Raw genomic sequence first — 15,526 nt, forward strand, 5'->3', positions numbered from 1 at the left:
GATGATTAGAGATTAAGTGCTGGGTCAGTGTCCATTCCTCACTGACGACTTGGGTTTTAAGGTTACTGCTGTAAAGCTTTCTCCATCTTTCTCCTATGCTGTTTAATATCACCCTCCTCCTAAATATCAGAAAATTCTGCAGCTGATTTAAGCATGGTCACTATTACCCCTTTTCCAGTGCTCTGTTTCCCGTGCCGGTTCCGTGCCAGTTCCCAATTTCGGAACAAGTGCCGCGCTTTTTCACAGAAAAAAATTGGTGCCGGTGCCGTATAATTAAGCACCGAACCGGCCCCTAAACTCTGCTGGTCTAGTTGTGAAAACCCGTGATTTCACGAGCGGTGGGCGGAGTTATTGGGAGCGGTAAAAAAAATGGTGGAGACACAAAGTCCGTTAATGTGGAGCGTGGATGAAACAAAAGCGCTTTTGGACATCCGCCGAGATTCAGCAGAAACTGGAAAAAAAAAAGTGTATGAGGAAATAAGAAAATAACTAATAGTTGCAGGCTTCACACGAACAACCGACCAAATAGTGAATAAGCTTGTTGTCTGTGTCGATCTCTTTCAGCGGTTATAACACGTCGAATAAGCTGCCTTTGGATACTGAAATACATTTTCATAGTTTGGAGAATAACCAGTAAACTGACTTCAGAAATTTTTCTGTTGAGTGGGCGTGGCCTGTGACGTATTATCATGCAGCTCCCGCTGAGCTCCTGTTTAGTGTAAATGCGGGCCGGTTTTCAGTGGTTCCCAGTCCAGCACCGGTCGAGCACCAGAACCGGCACCTGGCACCAGCACCAGTGTAGTGGAAATAAGGTAGATGTGTTTTAGGATCATGCGGGAGAATCACACAGCTGGAAATGTCAAACTCAAATGTCAACTGTGCGGCAGAAATCTACAACAGCAGGACAAGTTCAATTCAATTAAATTTTATTAGTATAGCGCTTTTAACAATTGTCATTGTCGCAAAGCAGCTTTACACAATCGAAAGAATAATTTAAGTCTGTATGGAATTTAAATAATCAAGATGAGCAGATTGTCCCTGGTGAGCAAGGCGCGGGCGACAGTACAAGGAAAAACTCCCTGAGAGTCTCCCTGAGACAAGTGGGGGTCAAAGACGAGACGGGTAATGGGGGGTGATGGTGAGGTGTCAGAGAGGGGTGAAAGAGAGTTGCGTGGAGGCGGAGACATTACAGAATAATAAAGGCATAATAGAGAAACTCCAGACACGTGGAGAAGAGCAGCATGATGTAACATTAATAAATAACATATACATCCATTAAAAATAAAAGTGTAGTGGATAGAAAGAGTGGATAGAGGGATGGAGGGGTGTGTCTGTGTGGGGGGATAAACGAATGAATGAGAATAAATGGATTGAGAGCCAGGATGACAGGCAGATGGATTAATGGGAGAAGGGAGTGTGTGGGTGTGTGTGTGTGTGTGTGTGTGTGTGTTAAATACTCACTCCCGCTAACGATGTCGCTCCTGCTGTTGTTGGCTGTAGGTTTCTCACATTGAGTACCGGTCCAGTTCACTGAGCACCTGAAAACACAAGCCACACCCACTTTACTCATCCAACTACAGAAACTTAAAACCACACCCACTTTACTGACGTGGCTACAGAAACTTAAAGCTACACCTACTTTACCCACCAGACTACAAAATCTTAAAGCCACACCTACTTTACTCACCAAACTACTAAATCTTAAAGCCACACCCACTTTACTCACCTGACTACAGAAACTTTAAACCACACCCATTTTACTCACTGGACTACAGAAACTTAAAATCACACCCACTTTACTCACGTGGCTACAGAAACTTAAAACCACACCCACTTTATTTATCTAACTATGAAAACTTAAAGCCACACCTACTTTACTCTCCGGACTACTGAAACTTAAAGCCACACCTACTTTAATCACCGGGCTACCAATACTTAAAGCCACACCCACTTCACTTACCAGACTACTAATACTTAAAACCACACCCACTTTACTCACCTGACTACAGAAACTTAAAACCACACCCACTTTACTCACCTGGCTACAGAAACTTGAAACCACACCCATTTTACTCACCTGGCTACAGAAACTTGAAACCACACCCATTTTACTTACCTGACTAAAGAACTTTAAAGCCACACCTAGTTAACTCACCGTGTAACACTTGGCTTTTAAAGTTAACCTAGTTACACTACTACGGGGTCGAGAATCTAAATATGGGCTAATAAAACTTACTTCCGGTGTTGCGCAAGCTTTGTGAAGAAAGTAAAGACACGCGACAACAACAATTCCAAAACAAACCCAACGTGTATTAAGTGAGACAGAAAAACAAACAACCAAGGTGCACCAAAAAACAATATTTACAAAATATATACAAAAATAAGAAAAGTGTAAGTGTGTGTGCATGTATGTATGAAAGTTCAAAGTCCGTGTTATTGAAGTGTGCATGTATTGGTGGCGGGGAGAGATAACTCGATTTCACATATACGTATGTATGTATAAGATGGTCAATCCGGGATCATGAGAAAACGGAACAAGATGGGTATTGAAAGTGTCCAACAAAGATTAATCCACTGAGGGAACAATAATCCTTGGGAACCACAAACAATCTCTCTTTCTCTTCCTAAACCAGCGCTGTCTCCTTATCTCTCCACCCCGAGTCCTTTGCCAGTTCCGCTTTTATGCCAGAACTTGTGACCCGTCACGTCATTGGGGTTTCCTCACGCCATAACTGCGCATGCTCACGAGAGCTTCATCTTGGAACCTAACACAGTCTTTTTGGGGAACAAAATAACCCATCGCAGGGTTGCTAATAATGCCCGGTGGTTTTATTATTTTTTTTTTATCATCTTAATTGGCACATAAAAACAACCCCCTTATGTGGCTGGAGAGGTCTGCCAGTTGGTAGCTCCTTGGATGCGGGGCTAGGGGAGTGGCCGATCTCTGGTCCAAGATGGCGGCGCGGCAGTAGCACGCAGCGGCCGCTCCGGAGCCAAAATGGTGCTACTTTGTTTACGTTTTGTGTGTAGCGCGTTTATTTTATTATGTGTATGGATATCGTCGCAACTGGTGTCCGTACATACAACAGCCAGACACTTTTCAACCTAAATAACCCGGTTAATGTTATCCGCGATGAGCTGCGGGAAAAGCTACGCGACCTCGGCTTGCTGCGTGAACCAGGCCTCGAAGCCTCAGCGTTGCCTGATGCAGGAGGCCGGAGGAAGGGTCATCGGAAGCGGTGCGCGAGGAAGCGGAAGCGCGGCAAGCGGGCGGGAGTCTGTGCTAGGCTAAAAACAAACCCTAGCCGGCCGGCTCTCCCGTCCATCATCTTATCCAACGTCTGCTCTCTGGACAATAAACTGGACTACATCCGACTCCAGCAGGCTACACAGCGTGAGGTTAGAGACTGCTGTGTCTTTGTTTTCACGGAGACATGGCTCAGCGACAGAGTACCGGACGCCGCTATTCAGCTAGACGGGCTAGCCTCGTTTCGCGCCGACAGGAATACAGCTCTGTGCGGTAAGACTCGCGGTGGCGGCTTATGTGTTTACATCAACACGAAATGGTGCAAGAACTCTGTGCTAGTTTCTAGTTATTGCTCATTGCTAGTGGAGTTTGTGATTGTTAGATGCAGACCTTTTTATTTACCACGAGAATTCACCACTGTTTTCATTATCGGAGTGTACATTCCACCTAGCGCTAATGCTAAGGAAGCGCTATGGGAATTGTATACTAAGATCAGTGAACTGCAAAATACACACCCGGATGGACTGTTTATTGTTGCTGGAGATTTCAACCATGCAAATCTCAAGTCAGTGCTTCCTAGATTTCATCAGTATGTGGACTTTGCAACGAGAGGGAAAAACACGCTGGATCTTGTTTACACAAACATCCCCGGCGCATATCGGGCAGAGCCCCGCCCCCACCTCGGCTACTCAGACCACATCTCTGTTATGCTAATTCCAGCATACAGACCACTCGTCAGGCGCTCAAAACCGGTTCTGAAGCAGGTGAGAACCTGGCCTGCAGGAGCCATCTCTGCTCTTCAGGACTGCTTCGAGTGCACTGACTGGAACATGTTTAGGGAGGCTGCAACTTACGGCGACTTCACTGACTTGGAGGAGTACACGTCATCAGTGACCAGCTACATCAACAAGTGCACCGATGACGTCACTGTCTCCAAGAGCATCATCTCACGACCCAACCAGAAACCGTGGATTACTGCGGAAGTGCGTGCACTTCTGAGGACCAGAGACTCTGCCTTCAAAGCGGGAGACAAGGTGGCCCTCAGAACAGCAAGGGCCAAACTTTCTCGGGCCATCAGAGAGGCAAAGCGCGCACACGCCCAGAAAATCCACAATCACTTCAGGGACAGCGGTGACACACGGCGCATGTGGCAGGGCTTACAAGCCATCACAAACTACAGGGCGACATCACCTGCCTGTGACAGTGACGGCTCCCTCCAGGATGCGCTGAACAACTTTTATGCTCGGTTTGACAGGCAGAACAACGTAGCGGCGAGGAAGACCACCCCTCCTCCGAACGACCAGGTGCTGTGTCTCACTACAGCTGAGGTGAGGAAAACTCTACGCAGAGTCAACCCACGTAAAGCTGCTGGACCAGACAACATCCCAGGCAGAGTGCTCAGAGAATGTGCTGAACAGCTGGCAGATGTTCTCACCGACATCTTTAACATCTCTCTGAGCAGCGCCGTCGTTCCCACGTGCTTCAAGGCCACCACCATCGTCCCCGTGCCCAAGAAGTCTACTGTGTCCTGTCTCAATGACTACCGTCCCGTTGCACTCACACCCACCATCATGAAGTGCTTCGAGCGGCTCGTCATGAGACACATAAAGACCCTGCTGCCCTCCTCACTGGACCCACTGCAATTTGCGTACCGTCCTAACCGCTCAACGGACGACGCCATCTCCACTACACTCCATCTTGCCCTCACACACCTTGACAAGAAGGACACATATGTTCGAATGCTGTACATAGATTTCAGCTCAGCATTCAACACTATCATCCCCCAACAACTAATTGGGAAGCTGAACCTGTTGGGCCTGAACACCTCCCTCTGCAACTGGATCCTGGACTTTCTGACCGGTAGGCCTCAGTCAGTACGGATCGGGAACTGCACCTCCAGCACCACCACACTGAGCACTGGGGCCCCACAAGGCTGTGTGCTCAGTCCCCTGCTGTTCACACTGCTGACTCACGACTGTGTAGCAACACACAGTTCGAACCACATCATTAAGTTCGCTGATGACACGACCGTGGTGGGTCTCATTAGCAAGAACGACGAGTAACAGACTAACAGACTGGTGTAAAGACAACAACCTGTCTCTAAATGTTGACAAGACAAAGGAGATGGTTGTTGACTTTAGGAGGACACGAGGCGACCATTCTCCGCTGAGCATCAATGGCTCCTCTGTGGGAATCGTCGAAAGCACCAAATTCCTGGGTGTCCACCTAGAGAAGGACCTCAGCTGGTCCCTCAACACCAGCTCCCTACAGAAGAAAGCCCAACAGCGTCTCTTCTTTCTGAGAAGACTGAGGAAGGCCCAGCTTCCACCACCGATCCTGACCACCTTCTATAGAGGAACTATCGAGAGCATCCTGAGCGGCTGCATCACTGTCTGGTTTGGGAATTGTGCCATATCGGATCGCAAAACCCTACAACGGATAGTGAGGACAGCGGAGAAGATCATCGGGGCCTCTCTCCCCTCTATTGAAGACATCTACACCACACGCTGCATCCGCAAAGCCACCAGCATTGTGGCTGATCGGACACACCCCTCTCACACACACTTTACACTCCTGCCATCTGGAAAAAGGTACCGAAGCATTCGGGCACACACATCCAGACTGTGCAACAGCTTTTTTCCACAAGCCATCCGTCTCCTCAACAAAAAGGGACTGGACTGATAAACACAAACACACTCACACACACACAAACACAAACATTATCACACAGCTTAACTCAACTACCTCAAAATATTGAGACTGGACTGACTAATCAACACAAGTGCAGACACACTGACCTACACCACCAAATTATCGTACACACCAACCTGTAAATGCTTCACTGTTTCTAACAATCTTTTTGCACAATGATCATTACTGAACTACATTTTTGCACTAATTCCTCAAATCTTGCTGCTGTTTTAAGGAATGTTTGTTTACCCACTACCTCAACACCATATTTTATGTTCTGTTATGTCGTGGTTGCGCACTGTCACTTTGTTGTTGCTCTTGTTTGCACATTTGCACGTGCACTTTATGTTGTCTGTAAAAATGTTACTTAGCTAGTTAGTTTTTGTTAATTTATGTTGTAATTTATGTTAGATCTCTCTGTCCTGTCTCTGCTAGCCAGTTAACTAGGCCTCTTGGTTAGCTAGTTTAGTGTCTCTGTTAATTTATGTTGTAAGTTTATGTTGCATGTAGCACCTTGGTCCTGGAGGAACGTTGTTTCGTTTCACTGTGTACTAACTGTATATGGTTGTAATGACAATAAAGCCCACTTGAACTTGAACTTGAACTTGAACTTGGTGGCCCCTGGTTTCCTTACTCCGGCTCTTGGTGTTTTGGCAGACCTCACAAGCTTGTACGTACTTCCAGAGGTCCTTGCGAATAGTGGGCCACCAGGCGACGTCTAGGAGGCTCAATAGGGTTTTTAATTGTGAAGGGTCTGTCTGCGGGGGCATGGTGTACAAGAGCTGAGAGGCTGCAGAGTGGGGCTAAGCGTTGGAGGGTCCGGCCTGGGGCAGTGTAGAAGCGAGCTCTGGGGCTCTTTCCTGAAGCTTCTTCTGGCTGTGTTGGTCTTTCCTCTTCCGCGGACAATTTTTCGCCCCCATGCAGTTCTTTTCTGTAGTGTTTGGAATCCCGGGTGACTGTAGATGTGGAGATTGTGAGGACGCCGGCGTGTAGGCCTGTAACCTGTGGACAGTGGGCGTGCTAGTGAGGTGCAGCTTCTTCATCTGCTTCTCCCAGATAACATCACGGTGCAAAACAGTCAGTTACCGCTCTCTCCAGTTTTTCTAGAGTCTCCTGGCAGTAGTGCTCCAGCTCAGCCAATCTAGCGTCCACTGCTTGCCAAAAACTGATTTCATGATTAATACTGCTATTAATTAATTCTCTAAAATCCTTCTCTAACATGCCCACTTTCTTTGACAGAGCCTCTACATCCCCTTTACATTGCTTAAGTCCATTTCTTTTTTTTTTTACAACATCAGCAATATTAGACATATGACCACCACTATCATCATCATGTCTATCCGATATTTACAATGAACTAAACAAAGAAGTTATTTTAGCTGAAGGGTTACGTCATGTCACAAATGCCTCCGAAACATCATCTACATCATCCGGTATATTACTAGCAAAAACAGAGTCGGCCTTACTAGCGTTAGCATAAGTGTTAGCCATGTTAGCAGCTATTTTGCTCTGCCAAGTCACACAACACCGGAAAATACCCAAAAACACAGATTTCCCGTACGGGCCACCAATATGTAACGCTCGGCTTTTAAAGTAGTATTTACACTACTACGGGGTCGAGAGCTAATAAAACTTACTTCCGGTGTTGCGCAACCTTCTCGGAGCAAGTGAAGAAACGTGACAACAAAAATTCCAAAACATACCCAAAGTGTATTACGTCAGACAGAAAAACAAACAACCAAGGTGCACCAAAAACCAATAATTACAAAATATATACAAAAATATGAAAAGTGTAAGTGTGTGTGCATGTATGTATGAAAGTCCAAAGTCTGTGTTATTGAAGTGTGTGTGTAATGGTGGCGGGGAGAGATGGCTCAGTCTCACCGGTATAAGATAGTCAATCCCGGATCACGAGAAAACGGAACGAGATGGGTATTGAAAGTGTCCAACGAAGATTAATCCACTGAAGAAACAATAATCCTCGGGAATCACAAACAATTTCTCTTTCTCTCTCTTCCAAAACTAGCATGCTGTCTCCTCATCTCTCCACCCCAAGTCCTTTGCCGGTTCCGCTTTTATGCTTCAACTCGTGACCCGACACATCATTGGGGCTATAACTGCGTATGCTCACCAGAGCTTAACCCTGGAACCAAACACAGTCTTTTTGGGGAACAAAATAACCCATAGCAGGGTTGCTAATAAGGCTGGTTGGTTTTATTTATTTTTATTTTATCTTAATTGGCGCATAAAAATAACCCTCTTATGTGGCTGCGCTACAACCGGACTACAGAAACTTAAAACCACACCCACTTTACTCACCTGAATAAAGAAACTTAAAGCCACACCTACATTACTCACCGAACTACAGAAATTTTAAACCACACCCACTTTACTCACCTGCCTACAGAAACTTAAAACCACACCCACTTTACTCACCTGGCTACAGAAACTTAAAACCACACCCACTTTACTTACCTGGCTACAGAAACTTAAAACCACACCCACTTTACTCACCTGGCTACAGAAACTTAAAATTACACCCACTTATCTCACCTAACAGAAACTTCAAGCCACGCTCACTTTACTCACCTCAAGGCGAACCACACCCACATTACACGTCTCAGTACATACACTACCGTTTAAAAGTTTGGGGTCACTTGCAAATTTCTTTGTTTGTGTTTATTGATTTATTTTCTACATTCTATAACAATACTGGGGATTTCAAAACTATAAAATAACACATACAGAATTAGGTAATTATGTAACAACAACAAAAACAACAGTTATTTGTTATTTTAAGAAACAGAGGTCAGCCTTTCTGTAATAGTTTTTGTAAAAACAGTAGTGTCAAATGCATTTGAATAATTCCGTCAAGCATCATAATGAAACTGGCTCTCATGAAGGCCATCCTAGAAGGGCGAGACCAAAACCTACCTCTGCCGCAGGCGAGAAATTCATTTAGAGTTATCAGCCTAAAAAATTACCAATTAACAGCACCTCAGATTAGAGGCGTTATAAAGTCTTTACAGAGCAGAAGTAGCAGACAAACCTCAATATTAACTGTTCAAAGGAATGATGCATTTTTTGGACGCCTTCAGCGTTCCTTTACAATGTAGAAAGAAATAAAAATAAGGAACGATCATGGAGTTAGAAAGTAACCCCAAACTTTTGAACAGTAGTGTAAATCCAAAACCATAATCAAAGCCACACACACCATGAAGTGAGCTTAATCATGTAAATTCACTCAGTCCACCCATAACGATTTGCCTCACACTGCTGCAAGTGAGCACTTAGTGTCAGCCCAACAAGGAGAGACAGGAAGTGCGGCATGACTGCGAGAGGCTCAGGATACGAACACAACACTCAACCTTCCCCAAAATGTCACACACTGATGGCTTTTTCCTGCTTTAGCGCACCTGCTTCAACTTATCACACACTTCAGCGAGCTGAGTGCACTTCACAGAGCAAGTCTTCTGTACGCTTCACTCTGAAGTGATTGGGATCCTGTCCTGCTTCCTGTGAAGGCTCCGCCCTCCGCGCTGAGGGTCTGTAAGGGGAATGGATGGAAAGTAGCAGCGCTTTGTAGTGGTAAGGTGTGATAAACAGGTGATATAAGGGGAGGGAAAGAAAGCAAGTCTCTACGATGGCACGAGCTACAGGCACTTAGCTAGTACTCCGCTGCAGACCCGAACCTCAAGCACGCTGTGTAACTCACATTCTCTTAATATGCACATTAGATATAATTCCAGAACTTGAGTAACATGGCCTGAATATGCATGAGTGCATCACTGCGCCGCAGTAAAACGATCTTAATAACAAGAGGTCACTTAACACAGCTGTTTAATTCGTATTATACCACAGCTTTTGGATTACAGTTAGACTGCCAGGGTCAGAGTGCAGGTCAGACAGAATACAGCGTCCTCTAAAGCAGATAGGGTTAAACTCGAGCTCGAACTGCCGACCTTCTAATCGGTAGCTCAGTGCCGTAACCTGCTCCAGACCTGGCCTGATGTTAATTCCTCTTGGCACAGGCTGCTTTAAAAACCAAACTAAAAGCGTCTAGTTTTCTTCTTGCTGCCATCTTTAGTTCTTGCACAAAATGCAAAAAAAAAAAAAAAAACATAAAAAAAATTAAACTCGCTTCCCTCGCTTCAGCCGGGGCGGTGTTTCTTATCCCCACCCCCGTTAAAACGGCGTATTCACAGGCTCGCCCGCAAGAGGTTGTGCGCGAGCGGTCCAATACAAAGCAAAAATATGTTAGTATATTATGACTGAGATAAGGCGGCTCACATCGGCGTGCGTTTTGCAGAGCGCCGCAAAAACAGCGCTTATTTAACACGTATAAATTTGTTTGTTATATTTCTGGGAAAGAGAAATCTCTTATAAATCTCTCATATCGGCACGCAAAGTGAAAGAGTGCACACGCGCGCCGCGGGTTCACGCGAACATTTTACATTCACTAAAATATTGATTCACAACCACATTTCGACCATTTACACAGATGCATTGTGCTATGGTGTTTGTACACACTTTCACTTTTCCCCTTCTAATCTCCCCTTTGATTAAAAAGCTCCCGATATGAGCCGACACGAGCAGCTTTGTTTCAGTGATAATATTCACCTACTGTAACATAAAGAGAGGCGACATATACTTGCTGATTAAACACTGCATATTTTTTAAAAGTGAAAGCGCGCGATGTGAGTAGCTTTAATTATTGATAATTAAATAATCATTAAATGGTGGACATAAACAGCAAAAAGAACTATATTATTTTTAAAATTATTATTATCATGTTCTTTTGCTGTTTCAGCTTTGTGTGGATTCATGTTACGAGTTATTTTATCATACAAAGATTATTACGTTGTGCTCGGACCACTAAGCGTCTGTGGATTCCAAAATTGAAATTTTTACCGTTTTTTAATCACTGGAATTAAAGAGATAGAAAGGGGGGGGGTGATTTATTTGCATTTGAATATGTCTGACATTGCAAAGCACACACCGTAACACTGCAAGAACAACAACCTAAAGTACATAGAAATAAGAGGCCCTGATTATCCTGCATAAATATTATTTAGTAAAACTTAATTCTTTAAATTTAATTTTTTAAATAATAACAATAAAATGATAAATAGAAGCTATATAACAGTTCATTCCTTAATGAACTGTTATATAAAATCGTTAGCTATTGAACTTAATTAGCTAGTCTAATTTTTCATTACAACCAATACAATTTATGATATAATAAAGAAAATCTCACATCTCTCTCTTACATTTCAGTTTATCTGAATGTAAAGGAGAGAACAGCTGATTCACACCTGGGGAGGGGGAATCATTTGTATTTGAATGTTGCCTGCCATTGTAAAGCACACACAGTAACACTAAAAAAACAACATCCCAGGACAAATAGGAATAAGAGCCCCTGATTATACGGCATAAATAAACTATCGCTCCTCGCTCACTCTGTAGGCTCCCTAGATAGGCGGCAGGTATGAAAAGGGACAGAGACGCCTATTTGGGCCAGCTGGCAATAATTAATGTTAGGATCTCGGGCTCTGCATTATAAAAGCAAGGCGCGGCGTTTAGTGCGGGAATTACGTGATGCGGTGGAGCAGGACATAGTGGCATGCGAGTGGGTGATGTGAAGCGCCCCAGAGACTTTAAACGGAACACTGGAATTCCGCCCTTTGATCCTCGCGCTCCCGCAGCGCCTTCACTCCGTGCAGGCGTGCTGCCTCCGCGTGCCCCGTTCTGCCGCCCTGCCCCCCGCCACCATTTGCCAGCTATGTGCCCGCATGCCAGCATGGCACAGCCCCTGGATCTGCACGTGCACTTCATCTCTTCCCCTTTCTTTCCGTCCTTTCTCCTTTAATCCTTTCCTTCTCTATTTTACCTAAATTAATTATTCCTTTTCCTGTAAGAACTCGCCTCGTGTCCGTGCTTCATGGTGCCGCGAGTTGGAGCACACTATAGAGGACCTACGGAAGATCCAAGTAGGCTGGCGAGTAGCAGAGTAGCTAAGGAGGATGAAAGAACATCTTCCTGACAGAGCCAGCGCGAGCAAAGCGGAGCGACCAAAGCAGAGTGGTGAGATGAGCATTCCGACACTGGACCTCGGGACGGGAGTAAATTCTGGAACAGGCTCATCAAGGGTTCCAGCGCTGAAGCAAGATACAACTCCATGCACTGTTAGACGGCGAGCGAGATGCAGCCTCGCCTTCCCGCCTAAAATGGCACTGTTGAACTCTACGCATTTCTCGCTTAAGTGGAGCTAGCCGCTGACTTCGCGGAACACCACGGCGTAAGAGAAAGTTCCGGTGGGGACGTGTAGAAAATCATGCTGGGGTCTATGTAAACTGCGTTCTGGATGACGTCTTACTACGGAAGCCCGATTGGGCAAGGGGTATGGCAATTTCAGCGCATGCCTTTTGGCCTATGTAACGCTCCAGCTAGTTTTAAACGGTTGATGGAGAAATTTCTGGCAGATATCCCTCGCAACCGTTGTGTATTTATTGGTGCACGGGAAAGAGTTTGAGGGCGCCCTAGCTAACCTAGGGAAAGTCTTTCTGGCTATCCAGCTGGCGAATTTGCGGCTTCACCCTAAAAAGTGCCAGCTGTTGCGGCAAAAGACTGTTTTTCTGGGTCATGTAATTAATGCTAAAGGGATTGCTACCAATCCAGCCAAAATTGCTGCGGTAAAGAATTAACCTGAACCAATAAATGTGTCACAGCTACGCACCTACCTCGGTTTAGCCTCTTACTACCGTCAGTTCGTAAAAGATTTTGCCACGATCGCAAGCCCGCTGCACGGGCTAACGCAAAAGAACCAGCCGTTTGACTGGGACAATGTGCATGCGCGTGCTTTTGCTTAGTTGCGTGGAGCTTTGGTCACGTCTCCCGTTCTTAATTATCCTGACGCATCTCGCACGTTCATCCTCAACACAGACGCAAGTGATGTAGGGCTGGGGGTGGCATTGTCACAGGCTTCGGAAAACAAATAGAAGGGTGTTTGGGTTAGTGGCTTTGGCCAGGTTTGTGTGTTAGAGGTGTGACCTGTTGAATGTGCCTCAGTTCATGCTAAGGCTAAATTGGATGTAGGTTCTTGAAGTAAATGTGTTGTTTATGCTGTTGTGTGACTGTGTGCTAAATAAAGTACTCCCAGCCATTTGCATTGGACAGCAAGCAAGCTCACTCGTATCTCCAAGTTTCTTCGGGCGGTAAAACGCTACAATATAATATTATCCCCGGTGAGCGTGGACCAAGCGCGGAGGGTTTTCTATACATAGGAGTCAATAAGTGTTCACACAGACTTTGGTGATGTGCGTTTGTCCGCCTGCACGGTGTCAAAAAAATGTTGCATGCAGCTTTTTCTTGGCGTTCAAATCCCAATGAATGCAAGGAAAACGCTTCTAGTGCGTTTTCTTCATGTTAATTTAACGCATCAGAGAACCGTATATATCCCACGATCCTTCATGCTATACATAGGGAAATGCAAAAAACATCCGACAGTAATTGAAAAACTTGTGCAGAAATTTTCGCATTTCTTCAGAAAACACAAAAAAACTTCCTTTAATTTGACGTTGTGCAGTCAGAGGCTGAACCCAGTAGCGGCTGCAATTTTTTCTTTCCCTACGTTGCTGTTTTACGAGAATTTTTAAAACAAGAAGAATAATGTCTAATATAGCAAAATGGTCCATATTAAAAGAAGGCACCTCAAATAAAAAGGGCTTTCATATCCAGTTCCCGACACACTGCCTCCACAGGTTAACACACAAACTACAATTTGGGCTGCAGGCTGGCGTTAGACAGAGACAAACGAACGCCATTGTAGAAGTCAATCGCGCGCCACTACAAAACGCAACATAAACGTCTAGGACGTTCAAAGCGCGGTTGTTGAACCAAAAATTTTACGCCCGTGTGAACAAGGCCTAAAGCGTAAGGTACAAAATAATAATAAATATCGTTAATAATTGATATGCTGAGAACTTTTTATGTAGCTTGCGAATAATCCGTGTCCCTGATCACATGATTTAAATGAGACAATGTGAAAGAGAAAAGTAAACGGGCGTATGATGGGAAAAAGGCAGCTCCAGCTTTCCGATGCTAAAATGTTCCCTTAGTCGAGCAGTAAAAGAAAAAAGTCCTATTTTGGAAAAACATGTATTTCTCTGAGAACTGGTCCATCCTGTAATTGCGTTTGTCAGACAAAAGTAAAAATAACCGTGTGAAAAGCCGGGCGGAAATATAGGTCCGTATCAGCGCTAAAACACTGTGCTAAAAGTCGCCTAGTCCATTAGCCTGACGTATGCGTCGACTACACGGTGGGGAAAAAAACACATCCCACAACTTTCAGATTTTCTCCTTGAGATGGTAAATGACATTTAAAACTGGAGAGCTGCTTTTATGAGACGGAAAACCTTGAAAATATAAAGAACGCGCGGGTTGGGAAAGACGAGGCTTTCATTTAACACGGGACACACAGCGAGCGTGTCGAGAGACTCGCACACACACTCTGCATCTTCGAACTTAAAAACCCTCAAGACTGAAAATGTGGCAGAGAAAAAAGAGGTAGTGTGTACGGAGAAATCAAATAAAGAGCTTTGATGGGACGAGATGAACCTGAGAGAAAAGCTCGTTTTGTTAATATGCTAATCGCAGAAGGTCCTTTGTTGTCCCTCCACCTTTTCATTAACGCCTTTTAACCTTTTGCCAAACAAGCGGCGGTCATCTGCATACAAATGGAAAGCGTTTTGTTCCTGAAAACCCGGATTTAATAGAGAGCGAAGAGCAGAAATTAAAGAATACTAATGAGGTGAGGCAAAAATGCAGCATGGGCCGTGTGAGCGTGAAGACAGACGGAAACCAGTGCCTTCCTGAACGAGGTCTAATAAAAAATACCATCTATAACCCAGCAGGAGGGAGAGATCTAATGGCTTAATACAAAAGAGGGGAAGGGACGAGGGTTCAGACAAAAGAGCATCGCTTTTCAGACGGAGAGGAGAGCGTCCATCAGCTCCATTATTGTACACACACACACACGCACACACACACACACATGCACTCACACACACACACATGTACACACACACACACGTACACATGCACTCACATACACACACACATGTACACACACACACGTACACATGCACTCACATACACACACACACATCCACACTATCTACAACACATCGACAGGGAATATTCACATTTAAAGCAGTTATTCATGAATATAGACGCATATAACTCTCAGGAACGTTTATAAATGTAGGCTGATCAGTCCTGTGATCATTTACCCCAGCAAGTGAATCACTTAAAGAGTCATTTAAGCAAATGATTCAGAAAGATGTTTGTGAATAAATCTATGTTAATCATCTGAAGAGTCATTTAACGATATAATGATGAGTTGTGTATAATTAAGTTAATCACAGAAGGGATTATTTATGTACATTAGGGAATCATTTGTGAAAGTAATCAAACCATTAGTGTTTATGAATGTAATATAATCACTCGAGGTGTTTGTTTTTAAATGTAGGCTAATCACTACGAGTCATTTATTACATACACCAATCACTTATGCAACATTCATGACTC

At 44.6% G+C, this 15,526-nt stretch overlaps 1 protein-coding gene across 1 annotated transcript in view; it reads right to left on the reverse strand.

Moving 5' to 3' along the window:
• LOC128519304 (low-density lipoprotein receptor-related protein 1B-like) overlaps positions 1–15,526 on the reverse strand; it is a gene marked incomplete at its 5' end in the record, with an annotated part of 288,531 nt that overhangs the window by 15,319 nt on the left and 257,686 nt on the right. The window contains one exon of the mRNA XM_053492987.1: positions 1,462–1,538. Coding sequence (XP_053348962.1) covers positions 1,462–1,538 — 77 coding nt within the window. The remainder of the gene's footprint in view (positions 1–1,461; positions 1,539–15,526) is intronic.

Source organism: Clarias gariepinus, chromosome 3, assembly GCF_024256425.1.
Source record: "Clarias gariepinus isolate MV-2021 ecotype Netherlands chromosome 3, CGAR_prim_01v2, whole genome shotgun sequence".
In the NCBI taxonomy this organism is placed as follows: domain Eukaryota; kingdom Metazoa; phylum Chordata; class Actinopteri; order Siluriformes; family Clariidae; genus Clarias; species Clarias gariepinus.